The sequence below is a fragment of the Esox lucius genome, chromosome 1, assembly GCF_011004845.1.
Source record: "Esox lucius isolate fEsoLuc1 chromosome 1, fEsoLuc1.pri, whole genome shotgun sequence".
Taxonomy (NCBI): Eukaryota; Metazoa; Chordata; class Actinopteri; order Esociformes; family Esocidae; genus Esox; species Esox lucius.
The window spans coordinates 11933274-11959512 of NC_047569.1; the positions used below are offsets into that span (position 1 = coordinate 11933274).

At 41.4% G+C, this 26239-nt stretch overlaps 2 protein-coding genes across 2 annotated transcripts; both read right to left on the reverse strand.

Moving 5' to 3' along the window:
* Positions 1–2889: 2889 nt before the first annotated feature.
* On the reverse strand, positions 2890–8336 carry LOC106023745 (olfactory receptor 2AT4-like; the record flags this gene model as incomplete). The annotated part of the gene is made up of 2 exons (XM_013131289.4): positions 7438–8336; positions 2890–2911 (listed from the first exon to the last, which is right to left on the reverse strand). Coding segments are annotated over exons 1-2 (921 nt in total), but the record flags the coding sequence as incomplete, so codon positions are not given.
* Positions 8337–24947: 16611 nt separating this feature from the next.
* On the reverse strand, positions 24948–25898 carry LOC105009877 (olfactory receptor 1500-like). The gene has a single exon (XM_010869294.5). It carries the CDS (start codon positions 25896–25898, stop codon positions 24948–24950), a length of 951 nt encoding a protein of 316 aa, XP_010867596.4.
* Between the last annotated feature and the right edge of the window lie 341 nt (positions 25899–26239).

Sequence of the window (26239 nt, forward strand, 5' to 3'; positions counted from 1 at the left end):
TACAAATAGGTCCAACTTAAACCTTCAAACAGATATATGTTCATAAGTCTTGTTGGAACAAAATCTGTGCTTGCAAGGTTGCCAGCACCCACACCTTACAGAGTCATTGATATCTGCAGGCCGCTTATTGCATTGATTGCATGTCAGCACTGGTACAGTACATGCAGATCACACTGGCCTGAGAAACGATAAAATACATTAGATACAAACAAGAAACTTCAGTATTGTGTATGGTCAATACTTATGTATTCCTACTATTTATGCAAACCAGTATGACCGACCTCCCAGCAGAGACTGCAGCATAAAAAGTGTCACAGGAGCATATCCGCTGAGGAAAGGAAAGTTAGGATCAGGATGTCATTTAAGGAAATATTAGCATTTTGATAAAGTACTTTTAATTTCCAATTTCAATGCAAGATGATGATGACGTATGTTAAAAAAGGAAATTTGGCTAATAACACCAGCTCTGTTAACAGATGCTGTATTTGCCTTATTTGAGAATAACAGACTCTGCTAGAGCAGACTTGTAAAATCCAATTAGAATGGTTAGCCTGTTGTGCAGTGTTTGCTGATATCATAAACTTTCAAATTTAAGACATTGTTTGGAGCAGCAATAATTTTTTTGTTTGTGTAATAAATAGTTAAGTAGGTTTTAACTTTACCAGAGTCTTCATAGGTGGTAGATATTGAGGAACAGGACATTGAAATCAAGGAACGGGAATTGGCTGTTTCTGATCTGTGTTAAATTTGGAGTGCTCTCTTAATTTTTTCCAGAGCTGTATATATTTTTTGTGCAGATCAGTCATTAATGTCAACCAAGACAATGGTGAAAACTGTCATTATTAGCATCATTTCTGAAGCATAGTTTCACAAACTAACAACAAAAAAGAAACAAAATACAGACAGACAAACACAATATTATGTAAGTGGAGTGTCGTCCCTTGCTTTTATATCCGAGAGATGTTAGGGCCCACACTCCAGGAAAACCACAAAAATTATAATAATTTTAGTAGGTTGGTGCACTAGTCTGCACTAGTAAGATTGTAACAATTTGTGCAGTTGGGAATCCAGTGCATTTGTCTGAATTACACTCGACCCTCCCCAGACCTGGAAAGCACCACTTGGTCTAGTCATTGTGCTATTTGTCAGCACAGATCCTGTTCCTGGGTTACGTTCACATGAACCTCAGGTATATTGTGGATTGTGACCAGATGCACGACTGTGCCTGTCTTAAGGTTGTTCTGATATCACAGTTATCTTACCTGTCATTGGCTAACCAGCCCTCTTCACTGGCCACACTTCAGGTTATATATCAGGGAGGATTGGAGGATCTAATATACAGTGGGGAGAACAAGTATTTGATACACAGCCGATTTTGCAAGTTTTCCTACTTACAAAGCATGTAGAGGTCTGTAATTTTTATCATAGGTACACTTCAACTGTGAGAAACGGAATCTAAAATAGAAATCCAGAAAATCACATTGTATGATTTTTTAATAATTAATTTGCACTTTATTGCATGACATAAGTATTTGATCACCTACCAACCAGTAAGAATTCCGTCTCTCACAGACCTGTTAGTTTTTCTTTAAGAAGCCCTCCTGTTCTCCACTCATTACCTGTATTAACTGCACCTGTTTGAACTCGTTACCTGTATAAAAGACACCTGTCCACACACTCAAACAAACAGACACCAACTTCTCCACAATGGCTAAGACCAGAGAGCTGTGTAAGGACATCAGGGATAAAATTGTAGACCTGCACAAGGCTGGGATGGGCTACAGGACAATAGGCAAGCAGCATGGTGAGAAGGCAGCAACTGTTGGCGCAATTATTAGAAAATGGAAGAAGTTCAAGATGACGGTCAATCTCCCTCGGTCTGGGGCTCCATGCAAGATCTCACCTCGTGTGGCATCAATGATCATGAGGAAGGTGAGGGATCAGCCCAGAACTACATGGCAGGACCTGGTCAATGACCTGAAGAGAGCTGGGACCACAGTCAAAAAGAAAACCATTAGTATCACACTACTCCATCATGGATTAAAATCCTGCAGCGCACGCAAGGTCCCCCCGCTCAAGCCAGCGCATGTCCAGGCCCGCGTGAAGTTTGCCAATGACCATCTGGATGATCCAGAGGAGGAATTGGTGAAGGTCATGTGGTCTGATGAGACAAAAATATAGCTTTTTAGACTAAACTCCACTCGCCGTGTTTGGAGGAAGAATAAGGATAAGTACAACCCCACCACCCCAACCGTGAAACATTATTCTTTGGGGATGCTTTTCTGCAAAGGGGACAGGGCAACAGCACCATATTGAGGGGAGGATGGATGGGGCCATTTTTCGTGAGATCTTGGCCAACAACCTCCTTCCCTCAGTAAGAGCATTGAAGATGGGTCGTGGCTGGGTCTTCCAGCATGACAATGACCCGAAACACACAGCCAGGGCAACTAAGGAGTGGCTCCGTAAGAAGCATCTCAAGGTCCTGGAGTGGTCTAGTCAGTCTCCAGCCCTGTACCCAATAGAAAATCTTTGGAGGGAGCTGAAAGTCTGTATTGCCCAGCAACAGCCCCGAAACCTGAAGGATCTGGAGAAGGTCTGTATGGAGGCGTGGGCCAAAATCCCTGCTGCAGTGTGTGCAATCCTGGTCAAGAACTACAGGAAACGTATGATCTCTCTAATTGCAAACAAAGGTTTCTGTACCAAATATTAAGTTCTGCTTTTCTGATGTATCAAATACCTATGTCATGCATTAAAATGCAAATTAATTACTTTAAAATCATACAATGTGATTTTCTGGATTTTTGTTTTAGACTCCGTCACTCACAGTTGAAGAGTACCTATGATAAGAACAGACTTCTACATGCTTTGTAAGTTGGAAAACCTGCAAAATCGGTAGTGTATCAAATACTTGTTCTCCCCAATGTTAGCCTGACCATTAGAAGCAATCAGAGATTTTAATATGACTCTACACGTGTATGTCTATCTTGCTGTCTGTCATAGTAAATTTCATTGCCCCAAATGGCTCTACTAAAGTAGAGCTCTGCAATACATTGAACAACTGAAGCAACTGTGATTGGAAAGGTTGGTTTGAAAACCTAGAGTCAAATGTCTAGAGCTGGTCTGCTTCAATGCACAAGCTTAAATTTGAACCAAAATAGTCATGAGATTACCCCAAAATATAAATGTTGCCATTATTTTGGTGTCATTTTTTTTAGTAGTAGTCCTACACACACTGGTCTTGGGTCTGCAGCCAGCTATAACACTAACTTGTAGCCAACCAGCTACAGACACAGAAAACTATCTAACGTGAGCACGCTTAACTAGCTAGCGGTAATCACTGTCTACTGCAGACCTGGGCAAACTACGGCCCGCGGGCCACATCCGGCCCTTGGTACGTCCCTGTCTGGCCCGCGTGAGGCCAATCATAAATTATAGGGATGGACCGAAATGTCGGCCAATGAAAAATTTACACAATCTTTTCTTTCGGTGTTTTGGTTTTTGGTTCTCGGCCTTAGGAGATTTTATTTTGAAAAGCGTTACGTTTGTATTACTTACGTATGGCCGGATGGAGGTATATGCGTGCGTGAGCTGAGAGTGAAGGTGAACAGTGACGCTAGCCAGGTTACCCTCTAGATGTCGGCTCAAGCTAAGAAAAGAAAAGTTAATAATGAATGCCGTGTTTTCAACAAGACATGGACTGCCAAGTATTTCTTTACAGAAATTAAAGGTAAAGCCGTTTTCTTAATCTGTGGTACACAGGTCGCTGTGTTAAAGGATTATAATTTGAATCGCCACTACACGACCAAGCATGAGGATAAATACAGAAATCTGTCTGATGAAGAGCGCGTGTTGGAGTCTGATGCATTGCTAGAAAAACTGCAAACCCAACAAGGACTTTTTACGAAACTTCGCACCCCCAGAGATGCAGCCGTCACGAGAAGGTATGTAATTTCTCACAAAATCGCCAGAAAAAGTAAGGCGTTTTCTGATGGAGAGTTTATTAAGGAGTGCTTATTGGACTCTGTTGCGTTGTTGTGCCCGGAGAAAAAGGTCGCATTAGAGAATGTGTCACTCTCCCGACGCACTGTAACAAGGTGGGTTGAGGACATCGCTGGAAACTTGGAGCTTCAGCTGAAGAACAGAGCGGCCGACTTTGACTATTTTCCTCTGGCTTTGGATGAGAGCTGCGATGTATGTGATACCGCCCAGCTACTCATCTTCTTACGTGGGATAACTGCAGACTTTCAAATCACGGAGGAGTTGGCAGCCATGCAGTCAATGAAAGGGACTACCACTGGTAATGACTTGTTCACAGAGGTAAATGCATGTTTGGACATGTTAGGACTGAAATGGGACAAGCTGGCAGGTGTGACAACAGACGGTTGTCCAAATCTGACGGGGAAAATTGTTGGACTTTTAAAGAGAATGCAGGATAAAGTGACAGAAATTAACCCTTTGCAGAAATTGACATTTTTGCATTGTATTATACATCAGGAAGTGTTATGTAAGACAGTGTTAAAAATGAACCATGTTGTTGATTCTGTAACTAAAACAGTAAACTTCATCCGAGCGAGAGCATTAAATCACAGACAATTTGTTGCATTTTTGGAGGAAAATGAGATTGAACATGGTGACATAAGCTATCACTGCACTGTCAGGTGGCTCAGCCTTGGCAAAGTACTGAAAAGGGTCTGGGACCTGAGAGACCAGATTCAGGATTTCTGTGTTAAGAAAGGACATAACATCCCAGAGCTTTCAGATAAAGAGTGGGTGGCAGACCTCGGATTCGCTGTGGATGTGACTACACTAATGAACGAACTAAATGTCAAACTGCCGTGCAAGGGCCTTTTTGTGCACGAGATGTACAGTGCAGTGAAGGCTTTCATGAGAAAGTTGCAGCTTATCTCAAGCCAAGTGAAGGACAACATTCTGACCCATTTGCCAACACTAAAGGAAGCCAAAAGATAAGCCGATCACATCCACAAGTACTCAACCATGTTAGAAGCACTGCATGCAGAGTTTTCAAGGTGATTTCAAAATTTCAAAACTCTTGAGAGTGAAATGCACATGGTTTCTTCTCCCTTCAACTGCAGTGTGGATAATGCACCAAGTGATGTTCAGATGGAACTCATTGACCTGCAGTCTGACACACTTCTGGCAGAGCACTTCAGGTCAGTCTCACTGCTGGACTTTTACTCCTCCCTCAAAGAGGAGAACTTTCCACACCTGAGGAGGCATGCTCAGAGGATTCTAGTCCTCTTTGGATCTACCTATGTACGTGAACAGACATTCTCAGTGATGAGGTTCAACAAATCCAAACACAGATCCTCTATCACTGATGACCACCTCTCAGCTGTCCTTCGCATAGCTACCTCAGAAATTCAGCCAGATTTCAATGCCCTTGTTCAAGCCCAGAACAGACTGGATTATTCTCACTGAAGAGGTAAAATGAGGTGGAAAACATTACAAGTTATTGTTTGTTGTATTGCTGTATTTCTATAAACTTGTTAAGTAGTTTGTTGTTTTTCATTGTTTGTGGAGATTAACAAGTAAAAATAAATTGCACTGATTCAATAATTGCTTTTGTTTTCTTTTTTGACCTATACACCACAATTTCCCATTGCCTAATATAAATATTTACAGAATAGCTTTATTCTTCCGATTATCAGTACCAGCTATTCAAAATATATAATTTAGTGCATTTTACAATGGAAGAAAGTTGAGCGGAATTATGTTCAAGTTATCGTTGGTGTGGCCCTCTGACACAATTCAGGTTTCTCATGTGGCTCCTTGTGAAAATGAATTGCCCACCCCTGGTCTACTGTGTATTTTGACCCGCCAAATACTGTAGCTTCAGTAACTTGAAACCAAAATGAATGAAATATTTAAACAGATAATATTTAAATATTTAAAAAATTTACATAGATAATGAAAATAAATAAATAAATACATTTTAATTTTCAGGTTGTTTAAAAAAAAAAACGGCAATCCCCAGCTTTCAAACAAATCATCAATTTTAGGTTATTTGAAGACTGTGATGTCACATGGGTTTATGTTTGTGCATGCTAAGGAGACACATTGGTGCTCCATAATTGTTAATAAGAGATAATTGCATCTCAACTTGGTGCAAACAATATCTTAACAAATGTTAAGCATGAACCCATATGTAAGCAAAGGGAAGATAAAAGTGTTGCAACAATCACTACAAAGAATTGAGAGCATAATTGCATGTGTACAAATGAAATTATTGCTTGCAATATTTGTTTATGCTATTACAGTTACACATTTTAATTTAATTTGAAGTGTTTACATGTGCAGTTTATTTGTCATATTCACAAATCATCAATTTCACACTTGCAAATAGGGTTTACAACTACAAATCTACTTATGCAAATAATTAAGTCAGTGATTTACTTTCAAAATGACAGGTCCAACATCCTGAGCTTCTCCTGGCAAAGTAACACTTTATGGTAGAACCAAGGCTTGTGTACAAGCTACAGTGACATGCCAGCGCAGTGATGGGTCAGTCATTTAAACAATTAAAGATGGATTCTGGGATATTAAGCACATACAGCTTGAGTTTCATTTTGTTGTAAAGTCATAACATTGTACAAAACAAGCATGGACCTGTTTTTTCTCATGAGCACTGAGTTTGCAACAACTGGATAGAAATATACACAATTATGTTGTGAATGTTTAAATGGAATTAAGTTCTTATATTTAGTTGCATTTCTGAGAAATTATTATGAAATGAAAATATCCAAAATAATTAATACAGCTACTCTGTGCCAAAATGTCTACTTAAGTCTGTGCCAAAAAGTTTGAATGGATAATAAAGTAATCTCATTCATGCAATGTGGAATTGGTTCATGGTTCGTGAAAGCCTAGTTCTGTCTAATAAGAATGCAGTACTTTATAGCTTCTCAAAGGGACAGTTTTGTTACAGATAAGACGGCAAACATTGTGCTAACAATCAATCAAATATATTTTATAAAGCCCTTGTGGTACTACTATTTGCTTTCTTTTTCAATATACAGTACCACTCAAATGGTTGGAAGACACCTAGTCATTCAAAGATTTTTCTATATATTTTATTGTTATTTACATTGTAGAATAATAGTGAAGACATCAAAACTATGAAATAACACATATGGATTAATGTAGTAACCACAAAAGTGTTAAACATATTCAAATACATTTATATTTTAGATTCTTCAAAGAATCTACAATAATTTTAAGGAAGAGCACATGCTCAGAAACCTTGGATTCAATGCAAACAGTTGTTGCTGCAATTCACTTAACTTCCACATGGAGAATACATTACATTCTGATAAATACATACTGATACTTTAAGTACATAAAATAAATAGTTTTCCATTCTACCCCTATTGAAAGTGCACTTGTGTTTGTCTAAATCTTTTAATCAAGATTAGTTTTATTTCCTCAGTTCTTAAACAGTATATTAAAGGATTGACCATTGGAGGGAGTAGGCTATACAACATTATAATACCAATACGTACATCAGTGTTGAATAGAATGCCAATACTGTTGCACAAATGCACAAAAGTTCTAGGTATAAAATAGAGGGCAATGACCAACAGCTGCCCACTGCAGGTAGAAAGAGTTTTGACACGTCCTTCGGTACTCGCAATCTTATGAACTGCAACAATAATAGAGCAATAGGAAAATATTATGAAGGTCAGAGGAACAAGTAGTATCATCATTGCCACAGCAAAAAGAGGAAAAATATAAGGAGTCAGGTCAGTGCATGCAAGCCTTGTTATGGAAGTATGATCACAGAAGCACTGCATTATTTTGTTTGAGGTACAGTAAGGAAGTGGATAGGCAGTAATAACCACAAAAAGACATAAAGGGTGTCCAATAACCCATACAGTGAAATTGAGTATATGAATAGTGGAGTTTGTGATAATCATTGTGTATCTGAGTGGGTAACAGATTGCCACATATCGGTCTAAAGCCATTATTAACAGTAGAAAGCTAGTTACAGTTCCACAATAGTGCACTAAGTACATTTGCAAAAAACAACCGAAGAAAGAGATTACTCCTGCCTGAAACCAATACCTGGCAATAATTTTTGGTAAAGTTGTAGTGCTGAACACTACATCTGAGACAACCAGATTCAAAATGATAAAATACATAGGTTTATGGAGAACGTTTTGAGTTGCAAACAGGATAAAAACAACAATATTTCCAATCAAAGTGCAAAAATAAACAAGAAATAACACAGCTGAGATAAGGCCGTAGAACTCTGGCTGAAGTCCAGGAAAACCAACAATAACAAACTCTGTCACAAAGCTCTGGTTCCCATTTGACATGATGATGTGGATTTACTTTGGAATGAACAACCTGGAAAGAAATTATCAAATGTTATGCTGCAGTAAAATACCCATTAAAATCTACAGAGGCCCTAGTGTTCTTAGTAGGGCTTTGTCATGTGAAATAAAACATAACATTGATTATATTCTGTTAATATTCTTAAGTTATTAACATTCACTGAAATCTTAATACAAATAGGAGATTTGTCCAAACATATCACAGACAAACCCTTTTAAAGAAGTATATAAATGTTTTAGATTCATGTTTTTTTATCTAATCTTATTTAAAAAAATAATGGTTTTGTTTAACTCTTACATATCCTAGACACATACATACAGCGGGTTTTTATAGTGAGTGATGATGTACATTAATACAGGAACTGTAAGGATACAGTATAGTAATCAACTACAACAGGCAATATGCAGGAATTTGCCAAATGTAATATTTTACAACCCAAATAATACTGTGACACTAAAGTTTAAAAGCAGTAAATGAAATAAGATGTTGGCAAATGCCAGATACAGATGTATAGATACAATAGAAATAGAATCAATGATTGCAGTGTAATGTCTTTACCTTGACTGCAATGATCATAAATGTTCCAAAGAGTTCTTCATCAATGATCTGTATGCTCACAATTTATCTATTTACTAACTGGCATAATGTAAAATGACGTTGGCAGGTTCTATGGAGGGCAAAGCCACTAGGGGAAAACCAACAAGCATGTTAGCATACTAGTCTTTCTACAAAAAGTAACTACATACTGTGTCTGCATCAATAACAGAGCACATTTCCTACAGTGCAGGTTGCACAATCAGAAACTTGTACTGTATGTCCATTTTGAATATCAAGTTAGGATTTGATATTGTATACATTTTATTAGGGACTGGAAAAATAAATCTGATGAAAACCAATATAATGTGATGCATCCCCTTAATGATTTAAGTAGACATTTGTAACAAAAAAAAATGAAGAGTAATTTAGAGATTAAACATTGTATGTATTATTACATTACTGCTTTTAAATGCAGAAAATACTATATGTATGGTGTTCACAAACTCCAAGATGGAACCTCAGACGTTTCCATGTATAGTCACCCTGCAGGGCATGCAGATTGATAGAGTATCATCTTCCAAGTTATTAGGTATTGTGATGGAAGAGTGTCTAAATATTAAACCACACATTTTATACTTGGCTTTCCAAAACATGCAGTTTTAAATGACTGAACCTTATTGACAACTTCGACCTGTTCTAGGGGCACCTTTTCAGAGCCGATGGCCACCATTCCAATAGGGATGGACAGAGACCACTACAGGAGTGTCTGTCCATTTTCTTTATTCACTTCATCCCCCTTCTGCTCCCCACCACTCTGATACATGGCCTCAGACTCAGGTTAAACACTGAGACACTTCAGAGCTTGGACGACCCTTCACCTATAGAACAGCCTCAATATCAATCCCAGTCTCTCCACCCCTTGGTCACCATCACCTTGGTCTCTCTCTACCGCCTCCCCACATTTGATGTTCTTAGTCAAACTGGAACAGTTCAGTAATGGTGGCATCAGACTAACTCAGAGGGTTGATTCTGTGCCAAGGACAGCGTATACCACCAGTAGCAATGCTAGCAGTAGAAACAGAATGAATAGAACTCAACTTAACGCACACACTAATCATAACCATTTGATAACAATATCACATCAAGAACAATTAAGTCTGTCATTACGCATATGAAACTTTCTCTCCTAAATGTCTGATCCCTATCAAACAAGTTGTTTTTAATTAATGATCACATTAGTACCTCTAAACTTGATTTCATGTTCTTAACTGAAATATGGCTAGCCAAAAACACAGTCTCAGCATGTGAAAGGGCCTTTTAGTATAACCAAGGACATACCTTGGATCTAGTAATTACTAAAGATCTTAGTATCTCAAATATTGCTGTGATTGACCATGCCTTATCTGATTTCTGTGTTTTCTTTGATATGTCTGTTATTCCTGACATTCATATTATATCAAATACTGTTAAAAATTTTATATCAGTGAGTACACTAAAGCACTGTTTATGAAGGCTATATCTCATTGTCACCAAACTCATGGAAACTACACTTCAGCCTCTGTTAATGACCTTCTCGACACCTTCAGTTCTAAAGTTTTTATTGTTATTGATGCAATTACACCTGCTAGGGTCAAAAGTAATTTACTGGCAAGCAAAAGGCGACTTGGAAAAATGCTACATCTGTAAAAACCCAGATGAGAGAGTGCCGAAGATCTGAGCGCAAACGGCAAAAATCAAAACTTCAGGTTGACAATGACATCTATAGAGAGAAACGTCATTCTTACAATACAGAACAGTGGTGCAAGATAATAATTTTTTTCTAACATCATTAACAAAAACATTAATGATTCACATACTTTATTTGTTACTGTTGATATGTTAACAAACCCCTCAGTACCAATAGCCCCAGAGCTCCTTTCCACTGAAAAAAACAATGAATTTGCCTCCAAGGATAAAATGCATGGCATTAGACAAGTGATTAAAACCTCCACAACAATAAAAGTAGTGAGACCGCAACATTCACATAAGAGATATGGTAGGTATGACAGTTTAATACAACTGACAATACAACACTTATGGAAACTGTACAAAATCTTATGCTGTCCACCTGCAGTCTTGATGCTCTGCTGATGTTTTTAGCTGCTTGGCGATGTTTCCACCTCCATGCTTCACGGTTGGGATGGTGTTCTTGGGGTTGTTCTGGACCTTCTCCCATTCCTCCTTTGGTTCATCTAGATGGTCATTGGCAAACTTCAGACGGGACTGGACGTGCGTTGGCTTGAGCAGGGGGATCTTGCGTGCGCTGCAGGAATTTAATCCATGACGGTGTAGTGTGTTACTAATGGTTTTCTTTGAGACTGTGGTCCCAGCTCTCTTCAGGTCATTGACCAGGTCCTGCCGTGTAGTTCTGGGCTGATCCCTCACCTTCCTCATGATCATTGATGCCCCACGAGGTGAGATCTTGCATGGAGCCCCAGACCGAGGGAGATTGACCGTCATCTTGAACTTCTTCCATTTTCTAATAATTGCGCCAACAGTTGTTGCCTTCTCACCAAGCTGCTTGCCTATTGTCCTGTAGCCCATCCCAGCCTTGTGCAGGTCTACAATTTTATCCCTGATGTCTAAACACAGCTCTCTGGTCTTGGCCATTGTGGAGAAGTTGGTGTCTGTTTGATTGAGTGTGTGGACAGGTGTCTTTTATACAGGTAACGAGTTCAAACAGGTGCAGTTAATACAGGTAATGAGTGGAGAACAGGAGGGCTTCTTAAAGAAAAACAGGTCTGTGAGAGACGGAATTCTTACTGGTTGGTAGGTGATCAAATACTTATGTCATACAATGTGATTTTCTGGAGTTCTATTTTAGATTCCGTTTCTCACAGTTGAAGTGTACCTATGATAAAAATTACATACCTATACATGCTTTGTAAGTAGGAAAACTTGCCAAATAGGCGGTGTATCAAATACTTGTTCTCCCCACTGTATATTAGATCCTCCAATCCTCCCTGATATATAACCTGAAGTGTGGCCAGTGAAGAGGGCTGGTTAGCCAATGACAGGTAAGATAAATGTGATATCGGAACAACCTAAGACAGGCACAGTTGTGCATCTGGTTCAAACAGGTGCAGTTAATACAGGTAATGAGTGAGTGGATGCGTGAGTGGATGTGATTGTAATTGAATGCAATTGTCAACTGAGGATAAAGAAAAACGTGCGTAAAGCAAGAACTAATTAAGACAAAGTGTTCAAAATTAACATTCATGAGTCTGTAACCCCACATTGTAGGCTACTGGTAGGCTGCTGTCTTTGATGGATACGTGCTGGTGTCTCTACCTCATCAAGAAGAACATTGATTTCTTCAGCTCTGAATGCTTGTTTTCTCTTGCATTCCATTTTTATTACAAACAATTAGAATGGATTTTTACATCGATGTTTTCTATTCCCAGTTAACCAATCATGTGTTGATTGCTGTAACATATATTCTATATAGCTACCAGTGGAACTGATTTGATGTTCTGTAAAGTCCACCCCATTGGTTGGATATTATGTTTTGTCCACCCTAAATTTTACAACTTTTTCGAGTTTTACATTTTCCTATTGATGCCTAAGTAGTAGTAGAATACATCACTAGCGAAATCATATGTTTCTGATGAGTTAACAAGCTCTATCAAAATGCAATAGGCTATATTTCAAAACGTATTCATGGCCTAATTCGATTCAAAACCCCAAACATGGCATAATTCCATTTCAAACGGCTGTAACATAGCACTTATGATGCACTTTATGAAGAGTGATGTACGTGATGGTTTGGGAAACAGTAAGTCCGTTGTAACTAAGTTCATCTAAAGGCTACGTGCGTTGTTAAATTGGCGTAGGTGCCACGTTATCAGGAAACCGGGCCCTGGGCTATTATTGCAGAACCATTTGTAGAATTTATTTTTCACATAAACATTATGGACTTCTTTGTGTTGATCAGTGGTATAACCTCCTAATTAAATTCATTCATGTTGTAACACAGTAAAATGTGTTAAGTCCAAGAGTGGTGTATAGTTTTGAGAATCACTGTATTATGATCAATGTGAAACGCAACCCAAGGGGTGAAAAAAGTGGCCATTGTAACAGAGTTCAGAGTCAATGACACTGACTGTCATGACAAGAAAGGAAATATACACTGATTTGTTTTCTGGAACCAGTCAAGTTTTTTGTTAGCGTCCAGCTTTTCAGAAGCAGCCACCATTTCAGGAGCAGATAATGGACAGACAAACCACTCCATTCCCAACAGTTCACTCTCTTCATATTGACAGATCATATACTGTAGAATGCTCCTTTCCAAGGGATCTGAGTTGACATTGCAAATCTGGACAACCTATTTAATTTAATTTACAATGACTGATTGATTCACTAATGTTTTACTTTTGGAAAAATATATTTTAAATACAAATAGGTCCAACTTAAACCTTCAAACAGATATATGTGTTATAACAGGTGAGGAAGGACCCAAAAGCGAAATGTAATAATGCAATGTCTTTAATAATGAAAGAGTAACAGTCCAGGTGAACAGAAATCTTCTATAAACAACAAACAGAAATTGCCGTAGATACGGGCGTTATTCCAGATACGGAGGTATTCCAGAGACAGGAGCAGGGTACAGCAAAAGGTCCAGGTGTAGCGGCGCATAATCTCGGGTCTCACAGGATACAGCAGAACCAAACAGGACTAAGGCAGGAAGGGAAACAAACAGGTGAAAGGGAGCGCCTCTTGCATAGGAAACTCACGGAATAATCTGGCAAAGAGGCAGGGAAAAGGAGAGCTAGAAGTAGCAAACACAATCAGGGGGGGAGAGAAAACAGGTGTAGGAGAATTAGCGCGATTGCTGGTTGCAAACAAGAAACAGCTGAGGGTGAATGGAGGTGCATGTGGTGTGTGTGCGTAATGGGGAGTGTGCGTGTGTGTGCGCGTGTGTAAGAGCGAGTGTGGCCAGAAGAGGGAGAAAGGATACCAGAACCATGACAGTACCCCCCCCTCAACGAGCGCCCCCTGGCGCTCCCAAGGGAGGGACCTTGTGGGTACGGAGGAAATCATCAATGAGCGAGCGGTCCAGGACGTCCCGGGAGGGAATCCAGCTTCTCTCCTCAGGACCACACCCCTCCCAGTCCACCAAGAACTGGCGTCCACGACCCCGACGGCGCATATCAAGGAGCCTACGAACCCTGTAAACCGGAGCCCCCACAACACGAACGGGAGAGGGGCGAGGAGGAGCGCGCACGACAGGTTTGATGCACGAAACGTGAAAGACGGGGTGGATGCGACGGAGGTCAGAAGAAAGCTTGAGCCTGACAGTAACCGGGCTGATGATCTTTGAATTCCTAAACGGACCAATAAACCGGGGAGCCAATTTACGGGAAACAGACTGGAGTGGCAAGTTGCGGGTGGAAAGCCACACTGTTTGACCACAAAGATATCTCGGACTCTTGACACGATGTTTGTTTGCGGCTCTTTGGGTACGAACCTTCGAACGACAAAGGGCAGATCTCACCCTTATCCAAGTGCGCTTGCAACGCTGGATAAAAGCCCGTACAGAGGGGACATTAGATTCCGACTCCTGAGACGAGAACAGGGGAGGTTGGTACCCCAGGCAACAATGAAATGGTGACAGGCCGGTGGCAGACGTAGGCAGAGAGTTATGGGCATATTCGGCCCAGGGGAGTTGCTCTGCCCAGGACGCAGGGTTGCGAAAAGCTAGGCTACGCAAGATACGACCGACTATCTGATTGGCTCGTTCAGCCTGCCCATTGGTCTGAGGATGAAAGCCCGATGAGAGGCTGACGGAAGCTCCGATTAAACGACAGAACTCCTTCCAGAATTGGGACACGAATTGAGGTCCCCTATCAGAAACTACGTCCGAAGGAAGACCGTGAAGCTTGAAAACGTGGCTGACCATAATCTGGGCTGTCTCTTTGGCAGAGGGGAGTTTAGTGAGCGGGATGAAATGAGCAGCCTTAGAAAATCGATCCACGACTGTAAGAATCACGGTATTGCCTGCCGACGGAGGAAGCCCAGTGATGAAATCAAGACCGATGTGTGACCAAGGGCGTGACGGGATGGGAAGGGGCCTGAGGAGACCAGCCGGAGGGGAAGTACTTGATTTGGTCTGGGCACACACGGCGCAAGAAGCAATAAAACGACGTGCATCTCGTTCGCGATTGGGCCACCAAAATCGTTGGCGAACGGCAGCGAGAGTGCCCCTAACGCCAGGGTGGGCAGTCAACTTGGACGAGTGACCCCACTGAAGGACCGCTGAACGTGCAGAAACGGGAACGAAGAGGAGGTCCTTAGGACAGTTGCGTGGGGTGATGGAATGGGAAAGAGCGCGCTTAACCAGTTTCTCGATTCCCCAGATAGCTGCGCCAACAACACAACCCTGAGGAATAATACCCTCCTGGGTCGAGGTGACCTCCGAGGAATCGAAAAGACGAGAAAGAGCATCGGGTTTAACGTTCTTAGAGCCGGGACGGTAAGAGATAGAGAAATTGAAACGCGCAAAAAACAAAGCCCAACGGGCTTGGCGTGCGTTAAGTCTCTTGGCGGAACGGATGTACTCTAAGTTCCTGTGATCAGTCCAGACAATGAACGGAACGGCCGCCCCCTCTAACCACTGACACCATTCCCCTAAAGCCAAACGAATGGCGAGCAGTTCACGATTCCCCACATCGTAGTTACGTTCAGCGGGCGAGAGACGGTGAGAGAAGTAAGCGCAGGGGTGCACCTTGTCGTCAGAGGAGCGTTGAGAAAGAACGGCCCCGACGCCCACCTCTGACGCGTCGACCTCGACTATGAACTGTCTAGAGACGTCGGGGGTCACCAGGATGGGAGCGGTGGTGAAAAGGGTATTCAGGTGATCAAAAGCCCTCTGGGCGGGCTCAGACCACCTAAAACAGGACTTGACAGACGTGAGAGCTGTCAACGGCGCGGCCACTTGGCTAAAGTTTCATATAAAACGACGATAAAAATTTGCAAAGCCAAGGAAACATTGAAGCGCAACACGCGAGTCAGGGACAGGCCAATCGGTGACCACCTGAACCTTAGAGGGATCCATGCTTATCCCCTCCGCCGAGATACCAGACCCGAGAAAAGTAACCGAACGTGCGTGAAAGGTACACTTCTCAGCCTTAACGAAAAGGCGATTCTCAAGAAGACGCTGGAGGACTCGACGTACGTGTACAACGTGAACTTGGAGGGAAGGAGAAAAGATCAGAATGTCGTCAAGGTATACAAAAACAAAGACATTGAGCATATCGCGGAGGACAGAGACAGAGACATATCCTGAAAGACAGAGACAGAGGAAACAGGAGGAACGGCAGACATCAAACAGTCGACATGACAAGACAAATTCCAGGAGAGAATAGTGCCCTTAGACCAGTTGATGTGAGGGTTATGCCTTAATAGCCAAGGGTGTCCCAAAACAACAGGGGTGAAGGGGGAGTGAAACACCAAAAGGGAAAGAGTCTCGTGGTGGTTACCAGAGACAGTGAGAGATAAAGGAACGGATTCACGGTTGACCCTAGGGAGGGCGCTACCGTCTAGGGCGAAAAGGGGGGTGGACTCCTCACGTTCCTTCAAGGGAATGCCTTGGCCCCAGAGTCAACCAGGGCGTTACAGGGAACAGTGGAACCAGGCCAGTGCAGGGTGATGGGGATGGTGGTGCAGGACGTGGGAGGAGAGACCAGAGAAGTAGCGCTCGCCAGTAACCCCTCCTCTACTGGCGAGCATTGGCTTTTAACGGACATGTAGAAACGAAATGGCCGGCCGACCCGCAATACATGCAGAGACGGTTGACGATTCTGCGTTCACGTTCCTTGACGGAGATGCGAAGACCCCCCAGCTGCATAGGTTCCGGCTCAGGACTGGCGGAGGAAGGTGCTGCGGTGGCGGGAGGAGTTGTAAATAGAGCGGTCTCCGTGCCTCGGGCGCGGCGGCGGAGATCGAAACGCTTCTCTACACGAATGGCAAGATCAATAAGTGAGTCGAGGCGTGTGGGCACCTCACGGGCGATAACCTCGTCCTTGATGTCCGCATTAAGTCCCTCCAGAAAGCGAGCGACCAGTGCAGGCTCATTCCATCCGCAAGTGGTGGCCAGGGTGCGAAACTCAATGGAAAAGTCCGCGGCAGAACGTCTTCCCTGGCGGAGTGAGGAAAGGATTCGGGATGCCTCCTCCCCGTGAGCAGAGCGATCAAACACGCGTATCATCTCCTCCTTGAACAAATCAAAGCGATTAGTGCAGTCTACCTCAGCCTCCCAGGTGGCAGTTCCCCACTCGCGAGCCCGTCCAGTGAGAAGAGAAATGACTAGGCAATCCGGGCTCGGTCCCTTGAGTAAGTAGCTGGCTGAAGAGAGAAGACGACCTCGCATTGAGTAAGAAAGGACCGACATTCCGTCGGCTCACCAGCATAACACGGAGGGTTGTTTATTCTTGGTTCAGGGGTCTCCGACGCTCTGGAAGGAGTAGGCGGATCTCGACGGAGCTGATGGATTTGCAGGGAAAGATCAGACAACTGGGTGGCCAGGGTCCCCAAAGCGTGTCGTGTAGCAGTCAGTACCTCCTCGTGCTTACCAAGCATAGCCCCCTGGAGTTCGACGGCAGTCTGAAGAGGGTTCTCCTTCGCTGGGTCCATGATGGCCAGATTATTCTGTTATAACAGGTGAGGAAGGACCCAAAAGCGAAATGTAATAATGCAATGTCTTTAATAATGAAAGAGTAACAGTCCAGGTGAACAGAAATCCTCTTCTATAAACAACAAACAGAAATTGCCGTAGATACGGGCGTTATTCCAGATACGGAGGTATTCCAGAGACAGGAGCAGGGTACAGCAAAAGGTCCAGGTGTAGCGGCGTATAATCTCGGGTCTCACAGGATACAGCAGAACCAAACAGGACTAAGGCAGGAAGGGAAACAAACAGGTGAAAGGGAGCGCCTCTTGCATAGGAAACTCACGGAATAATCTGGCAAAGAGGCAGGGAAAAGGAGAGCTAGAAGTAGCAAACACAATCAGGGGGGGAGAGAAAACAGGTGTAGGAGAATTAGCGCGATTGCTGGTTGCAAACAAGAAACAGCTGAGGGTGAATGGAGGTGCATGTGGTGTGTGTGCGTAATGGGGAGTGTGCGTGTGTGTGCGTGTGTAAGAGCGAGTGTGGCCAGAAGAGGGAGAAAGGATACCAGAACCATGACAATATGTTCATAAGTCTTGATGGAACAAAGTCTGTGCTTGCAAGGTTGCCAGCACCCACACCTTACAGAGTCATTTATATCTGCAGGCCGCTTATTGCATTGATTGCATGTCAGCACAGGTACAGTACATGCAGATCACACTGGCCTGAGAGATAAAATACATTAGAAACAAACAAGAAACTTCAGTATTATGTATGGTCAATACATTACATTAATTTCCAATTTCAATGCAAGATGGTGATGATGTATGTTAGAAAAAGGAAATTTGGCTAATAACACCAGCTCTGTTAATTCATTCATTCATCTTCTTTCGCTTCATCCGGGGCCGGGTCGCGGGGGCAGCAGTCTAAGCAGAGATGCCCAGACTTCCCTCTCCCCAGACACTTCCTCCAGCTCTTCCGGGGGGACACCGAGGCGTTCCCAGACCAGCCGGGAGACATAGTCCCTCCAGCGTGTCCTAGGTCTTCCCCGGGGTCTCCTCCCGGTGGGACGGGACCGGAACACCTTCCCAGGAAGGCGTTCCGGAGGCATCCGAAACAGATGCCCAAGCCACCTCAGCTGACCCCTCTCGATGTGGAGGAGCAGCGGCTCTACTCTGAGCTCCTCCCGGGTGACCGAGCTTCTCACCCTATCTCTAAGGGATCGCCCAGCCACCCTGCGGAGAAAGCTTTCCCCATGGGGCCCAGCCGGGCTCAGCCCGAACGAGCGACGTTGGGCCGCCTTCCCGTGGGCTCACCACCCACAGGAGGGACCATAAGGGGTCGGTGCAGAGAGGATCGGGCGGCAGTCGAAGGCGGGGGCCTAGACAACCCGATCCCTGGACACAGCTCTGTTAACAGATGCTGTATTTGCCTTAATCGAGAATAACTGACTCTGCTAGAGCAGACTTGTAAAATCCATTTAGAATGGTTTGCCTGTTGTGCAGTGTTTGCTGCTTATGCACCAAACGATCAGACTTTGCTCAAAACCTGTCTATAGGCATACATTTCCTACCACAGATGACAGCTTGTCCAGAGCCACAGTGGTTAAATGTCATCTTATTGACATTATTGTCAACCAACAAGTCATCCAGGTTTCCGATTGCCTTGCTTATTGCCAATATTGTTGGACTTCCCTCCATCTCTGACTCCAACTGGACAATGATGGCTTTCAGCTATCACCACAATCTTGCAGATCATGGGTCTCAGAGTCCTGAAAAATGCCCTGAGGCCGATGCATATTCAAATTTTTAAAGAGAGAAAAATATATATAATGGCAAGCTATAACATGGTTACAAATCAATACAGTTTTTCCTTGCATTCCAATTTCACTTACATGGACAGGATATCATAAACTTTTAAATTTAAGACATTGTTTGGAGCAGCCATTCTTTTTTTGTTTGTGTAATAAATAGTTAAGTAGTTTTTAACTTTACCAGCGTCTTCATAGGTGGTAGATATTGAGGAACAGGACATTGAAATCAAAGAACGTGAATTGGCTGTTTCTGATCTGCGTTCAATTTGGAGTGCTCTCTTAATTTTTTCCATTAATGTCAACCAAGACAATGGTGAAAACTGTCATTATTATCATCATTTCTGCACCCTTTCTTTTCCCTTTTTTTCCTTTTTCTAATGCAGTTTCACACTCAATCACACAAACTAACAACAAAAAAAGACACAAAATACAGACAGACAAACGCAATATTATGCAATATTGCTTTTATATCCGGGAGATGTGAGGGCCCACACTCCAGGAAAACCACAAAAATTATAATAATCGGCACGTAGGTTGGTGCACTAGTCTGCACTAGTGAGAATGTAACAATTTGTGCAGTTGGGAATCCAGTGCATTTGTCTGAATGACAATCCACCCTCCCCAGACCTGGAAAACACCACTTGGTCTAGTCATTGTGCTATTTGTTCAGCACAGATCCTGTTTCTGGGTTACGTTCACATGAACCTCAGGTATATTGTGGATTGTGACCAGATGCACGACTGTGCCTGTCTTAGGTTTTCCCGATATCACAGTTATCTTACCTGTCATTGGCTTACCAGCCCTCTTCACTGGCCACACTTCAGGTCACATATCAGGGAGGATTGGAGGATGTAATATACTGTATGTCACAAGAGTTCATCTCAAGCAGCCCGTAGCACACAGTAGTTTTATCATGTGTTACAATATAAAAAGGTCCACCACCCACATGCCGCAGCATCCGAAGTCCCCCAGAGCACGAGACAAAACTGCCACCGGACAACAAAAACTTGGCGTGCAGCAAAAAACATATTGCCCGTTCAGACACACTTGTTTAATGAAACGATTTCTCTTCCCAGATTACCAGTGGAATCTCAATGGGATTAATCTATAATTCATAATATATTTGTATTCACAAATACACACATACATACTATACATACATATACACATATACACTTTTATATACACACACTTATTTAATTCCAGTCATTTAATTAGTTCCATCCCTCTAGATTCCAAAGAGGCAACCATCTTTCCCAGTAGACTAAAATGTTTACCAGCAGCAATATATTCCTTGGTCTTATTATGATTCTTTACAACATATTTGAATCTGTCGAGGCTCAAGGTTGTCCATCGATGCAGTCTTGAAAATGAATGATTCACCAAGGAGAAGAATCATGTTTTCAATTGATTGAGCATTGCCTCTCAGGTCACCCATTATGACTCTCTGTAAACTAACTTCCAGGGAGACTGTGACACAATAACCAATCTTGAACTTGAATCTAGAATCTAGAATTTTGCCACTTAAAGGACAGGACCAAAATAGATGATCTATTGTTTCTCCCCATTATCAAATATTTTTTTTGTGGACAGAATCCTCTACAACAATTTAAACAGAAAGACTCTCAGAGACACATCAGTAGTTGTTTAATATACTAGTCCATACACTTGTTGCCATGGGATTGGAAAATCAAAAAAAAAAATCCCAAATGTTTGGAATACTGTAGGGTGCCGCAGTCAGAATTTTTGTAGCAAGATGGAAGAGAGACATTTTGCGCTTTATGTTAGTCTGTTTTAACCATGCATGATTTTTAACAGATCATGAAGATTCATTGCTTTCTAGAGTTAGACTTTTTTTTCTCCATTTGTCTGGTATGGCTAAAATGAGTTGATTATACCTCTGAAGTGAGTATGTTTCACCATATGCTTGTTTGGGTTGCTCATGAGTGATGATTCCTGTCTTTGTTTGTGATGTCTTGAAGAAACAAGATACCCTTTTTGTAATTTTCTTCAATTAATATTGGCTCATTTTCAATTAATTAATTTGAGTTTAGCCATAACATTTCATGTAAGATTTGTTCAAACTGTTCAGGGTATGGCATTGGAATTGTAACCGCTGTATAGATTCTTTCATAAAGGTCAATGTTTCAAATAATGTACCACTGTCAATCAGTTTAAAATGGCACAATTTAATCTGTAGCATGGCAAAGAGATGGTCTTTAAACATGGGATGGGCCTATCTTATTAGTTTACTTGAGAACCAGTTTGAATTCAGATATAGTTTTGATATAAATGAAGCTTTGTTAAATAAAACACCTTGTTTAAGTTGAAAATGAAAAGACAGTTTTTCATGTTCTTTCAAAAGAATTATCTATCTTTGCCTTTTAAACAAATCATCAATCTTCGCTACATCCGAGCCTCAACTATTGCGACGTCACACAGGTTTAACTCTGGACAGTCCTTTTGGACACATCACTGTGCCGGTGTGTCACTGTAGCTTGGATACAAGCCTTGGTTCTGCCATAGACAAAGTGGCCACAGTCCCACATAAAGGCATCGCAAATTTGCTCAGCTTTTTGTTTACCTGCTCCTACTCTGCCTCTAGTAGCTCAGGGCCTGAAATTTGGATGGTAAATCACCAACATGAAGATTTACATTCATTGGTTTGTAGTTGTAAACCTAATTTTCAAATGGTCTGTGAAAATGAAAAACATCTGTACTTGTTAACACAGTCTCAGACTTAGAAGACGAGTTCAGAGCATGAACAATTCAAGTGTGCACCGGTAATGAAAGAACTGGATTCTGACGTTTTAGATTCATTTCAAATAGTCAATAAACTAATGTAACACAATGGCACAATCATAAAACAAAACATGGCAACAATGATTTTTTTTTTTACTGACCCCTGTTCAAAAGTCTGCATACCCTTAGTTCTTAATACTGTGTTTTGCCCTCTTTAGCATCAATGACAGCATGCAGTCTTTTGTAATAGTTGTCTATGAGGCACCGAAATCTTGCAGGTGGTATAGCTGCCCATTTGTCTAGGCCAAAAGCCTCCAGGTCATGCAAAGTCTTTGGTCGTGTTGCATGAACCGCACATTTGAGATCTCCCCAGAGTGGCTCGCTGTTATTAAGGTCAGGAGACTGGGCTGGCCCCTCCAGGACCTTCACCTTTTTCTGATGTAACCACTGGAGGGTCAACTTGGTCTTGTGCTTAGGGGCATTGTTGTGCTGGAAAGTCCAAGAGCGTCCCATGCGCAGCTTTCGTGCAGAAGAATGCAAATTGTCTGCCAGTATTTTCTGATAACATGCTGCATTCATCTTGCCATCAATTTTCACAAGATTCCCCGTGCCTTTAGAGCTCACACACCCCCAAAACATCAGTGAGCCACCACCATGCTTCACAGTGGGGATGGTATTCTGTTCACTATAGGCCTTGTTGACCCCTCTCCGCACCTAGTGCTTATGGTTGTGACCATAAAGCTCTATTCTGGTCTCGTCACTCCAAATTACAGTGTGCCAGAAGCTGTGAGGCGTGTCACAGTGTGGTCTGGCATATTGTAACCAGGCTTTTTCGTGGCATTGACGCAGTAAAGTCTTCTGGCAACTCGACCATGCAGCTCATGTTCAAGTATTGTCGTATTGTGCTCCACACTGTCTTTTTCCAGAGCAGCTTGTATTTCTCCTGAAGTTGCCTGTGGGTTTTTCTTTGTATCCGGAACAATTCTTCTGGCAGTTTTGTCTGAAATCTTTCTTGGTCTACCTGACCTTGGTATCATGAGATCCCTGAAATTTCCTCTTATTAATAAGTGATTGAACAGTACTGACTGGCATTTGCAAGGCTTTGGAAATCTTTTTATATCCTTTTCCATCTTTATAAAGTTCCATTACCTTTTTATGCAGGTTTTTTGACAGTTCTTTTCTGCTCCCCATGGCTCAGTATCTAGCCTGCTCAGTGCATCCACGTGAGAGCTAACAAAGTCATTGACTATTTATACACAGACACTAATTGCAATTTGAGAAGCCACAGGTGTGGGAAATTCACATTTAATTGCCATTTTCAACCGTGTGTGTCACCTTGTGTGTCTGTAACAAGGCCGAACATTCAAGGGTATGCAAACTTTTGATCAGGGCCATTTGGGTGATTTCTGTTATCATTATGATTTAAAAAGGAGCAAAACAATTATGTGATAATGAATGGCTTCATATGATCACTATCCTTAAATAAAAGACAATTCCAAAATTTCACAGTTTCTGCCATGGTATGCAAACTTATGTGCACAACTGTATAAAGGGAGTATTAAAATGACAGTACAAAGTTCTCCAGGGATTCAAGATGCAACCAGAAGGGAGGGAAGTGCAAGAGAGTGCTTTCCCAGACTCCCAGACTGAATTCCCCTAAATAAAGGTGTGGGGGTTGGTTTCCTGACCTAAGGATAACAAAACTAGTCCTGAAGAATAGACGCCTTATCAACTAGGGACACATTCCTATCTGTTCTGGGGCCATCTCATATGACAGAGTGGTGTTATCTCGAGAAGCAATCAAGCTAGGCAATTACAAGCAAACATTTTGTCCCTGCATTCACACACATCTATTAACCATTAACTTTCCAATGATTGTCTACAAGGTAGGGTGACCAGATTCATCAGGGTGAAATAGGGACAGTCTTTTCAAAGCCACCATACAAAGTGGGGCCTACTATTTTATTGTACATCAAATTGTATTATCCAATACACAAATACATTCCATTGTGTTTGTGCTGAATGAATTGGATTGAAGCAACAAAAGAGCCTTTCACTCACACATTGCGTCTCTCTGGCAAAGATGAACTGTTTTAACTGTAAAACTATACTATTACAAAATATTGCATACGTGACAAATGTATGAATTGTATTGAAACAACAACAAAAGAGTGTTTGCACTGCGAATAATATGAACACATTAAGCTTTGAAAAATTTACACAGCCTTCGTTTCAGGTGTACATAGTAACAACTGTAATAACGTAAAATAATTGTCTGCTCACTTTTGCTAATTTGATTCGAGGGGTGTGGAGTCTGGTGGCCTGTTATACTTTATATATAATTAATCTACAACATTACATTTATTTTGATTATTTTGGGTGCTACATGATTTCGAATGTGTTATTTCAAATGTTTGATGCCTCCACTGTTATTCTACAATGTGGAGAATAGTAGAAATAAAGAAATACCCTTAAATGAGTAACTGCTTTTGACTGGTACTGTATATTCAATTGTACCTGTGTACTCAATAATTTTAAGGGAAAGGGCAAATGCCTCCAAGAGCTTCATTTGGTACACGTAATTATTAATTTTGTGATGATGAAAGAGTTGCTAAACTAATATACAAGATTGGGGAGAGTTGGATTCAGTGCAAGCAATTCACATAGCTTTCACATTTTCTACATACTGATACTGAAATTCAACACTACTATTGTTTGCTCCTTGGGGTTTAAGGCCGGGTGTTTTTGTAAAAGCACTTTGTGACAACTGCTGATGTAAAAAGGGCTTTATAAATACATTTGATTGATTGATTGATAATTTAAGTACATAAAATAAAATAGTAGTCTGTTCTGCCCTTATTGAATGCGCACTTGTGTTTGTCTAAATCGTTTAATCAAGATCTGTTTTATTTCCTCAGTTCTTAAACAGTATATTAAAGGATTGATCATAGGAGGGAGCAGGCTATATAACATTATAATACCAATTCGCACATCAGTGTTGAATTTAATGCCAATATTGTTGCACAAATAAACAAAACTTCTAGGTAAAAAATAGAGGGCAATGACCAACAGCTGCCCACTGCAGGTAGAAAGAGTTTTGACACGTCCTTCGGTACTCGCAATCTTATGAACTGCAACAATAATAGAGCAATAGGAAAATATTATGAAGGTGAGAGGAACAAGTAGTATCATCATTGCCACAACAAAAATAGGAAAAATATAAGGAGTCATATCAGTGCATGCAAGCTTTGTTATGGAAGTATGATCACAGAAGCACTGCATTATTTTGTTTGAGGTACAGTAAGGAAGTGGATAGGCAGTAATAACCACAAAAAGACATGACGGGTGTCCAATAACCCATACAGTGAAATTGAGTATATGAATAGTAGAGTTTGTTATAATCATTGTGTATCTGAGTGGGTAACAGATTGCCACATATCGGTCTAAAGCCATTATTAACAGTAGAAAGCTAGTTACAGTTCCACAATAGTGCACCAAGTACATCTGCAAAAAACAACCAAAGAAAGACACAACTCCTGCCTGAAACCAATACCTGGCAATAATTTTTGGTAAAGTTGTGGTGCTGAATAGTAGGTCAGACACAACCAAATTCACAATGATAAAATACATAGGTTTATGGAGAATATTATGAGTTGCAAACAAGATAAGAACAGCAGCATTTCCAATCAAGGTGCAAAAATAAACAAGAAATAACACAGCTGAGATAAGGCCGTAGAACTCTGGCTGAAGTCCAGGAAAACCAACGATGACAAACTCTGTCACAAAGCTCTGGTTCTCATTTGACATGATGATGTGGATTTACTTTGGAATGAACAATCTGGAATGACATTATCAAATGTTATACTGCAGTAAAATATCCATTAAAATCTACAGTGGCCCTAGTGTTCTTAGTAGGGCTTTGTCATGTGAAACATTGTTAATATTCTGTGAAATCTTAACTTATTAACATTCATATAAATCATGCTTAATATAAATAGGAGATTTGTCCAAACATGTCCCAGACAAATCCTTTTAAACAAGTCTATAAATGTTTAAAAAAATATATAACAATTTACATAAAAAATAATATGCAATATCCTAAACACATACAGACAGTTTTTTTTATGATGAGTGATGATGACCTGTAT

Coding starts and splice junctions, on each gene's coding strand:
- LOC105009877 (XM_010869294.5), bottom strand. CDS start 25,898: ATGTCAAATGAGAACCAGAGCTTTGTGACAGAGTTTGTCATCGTTGGT.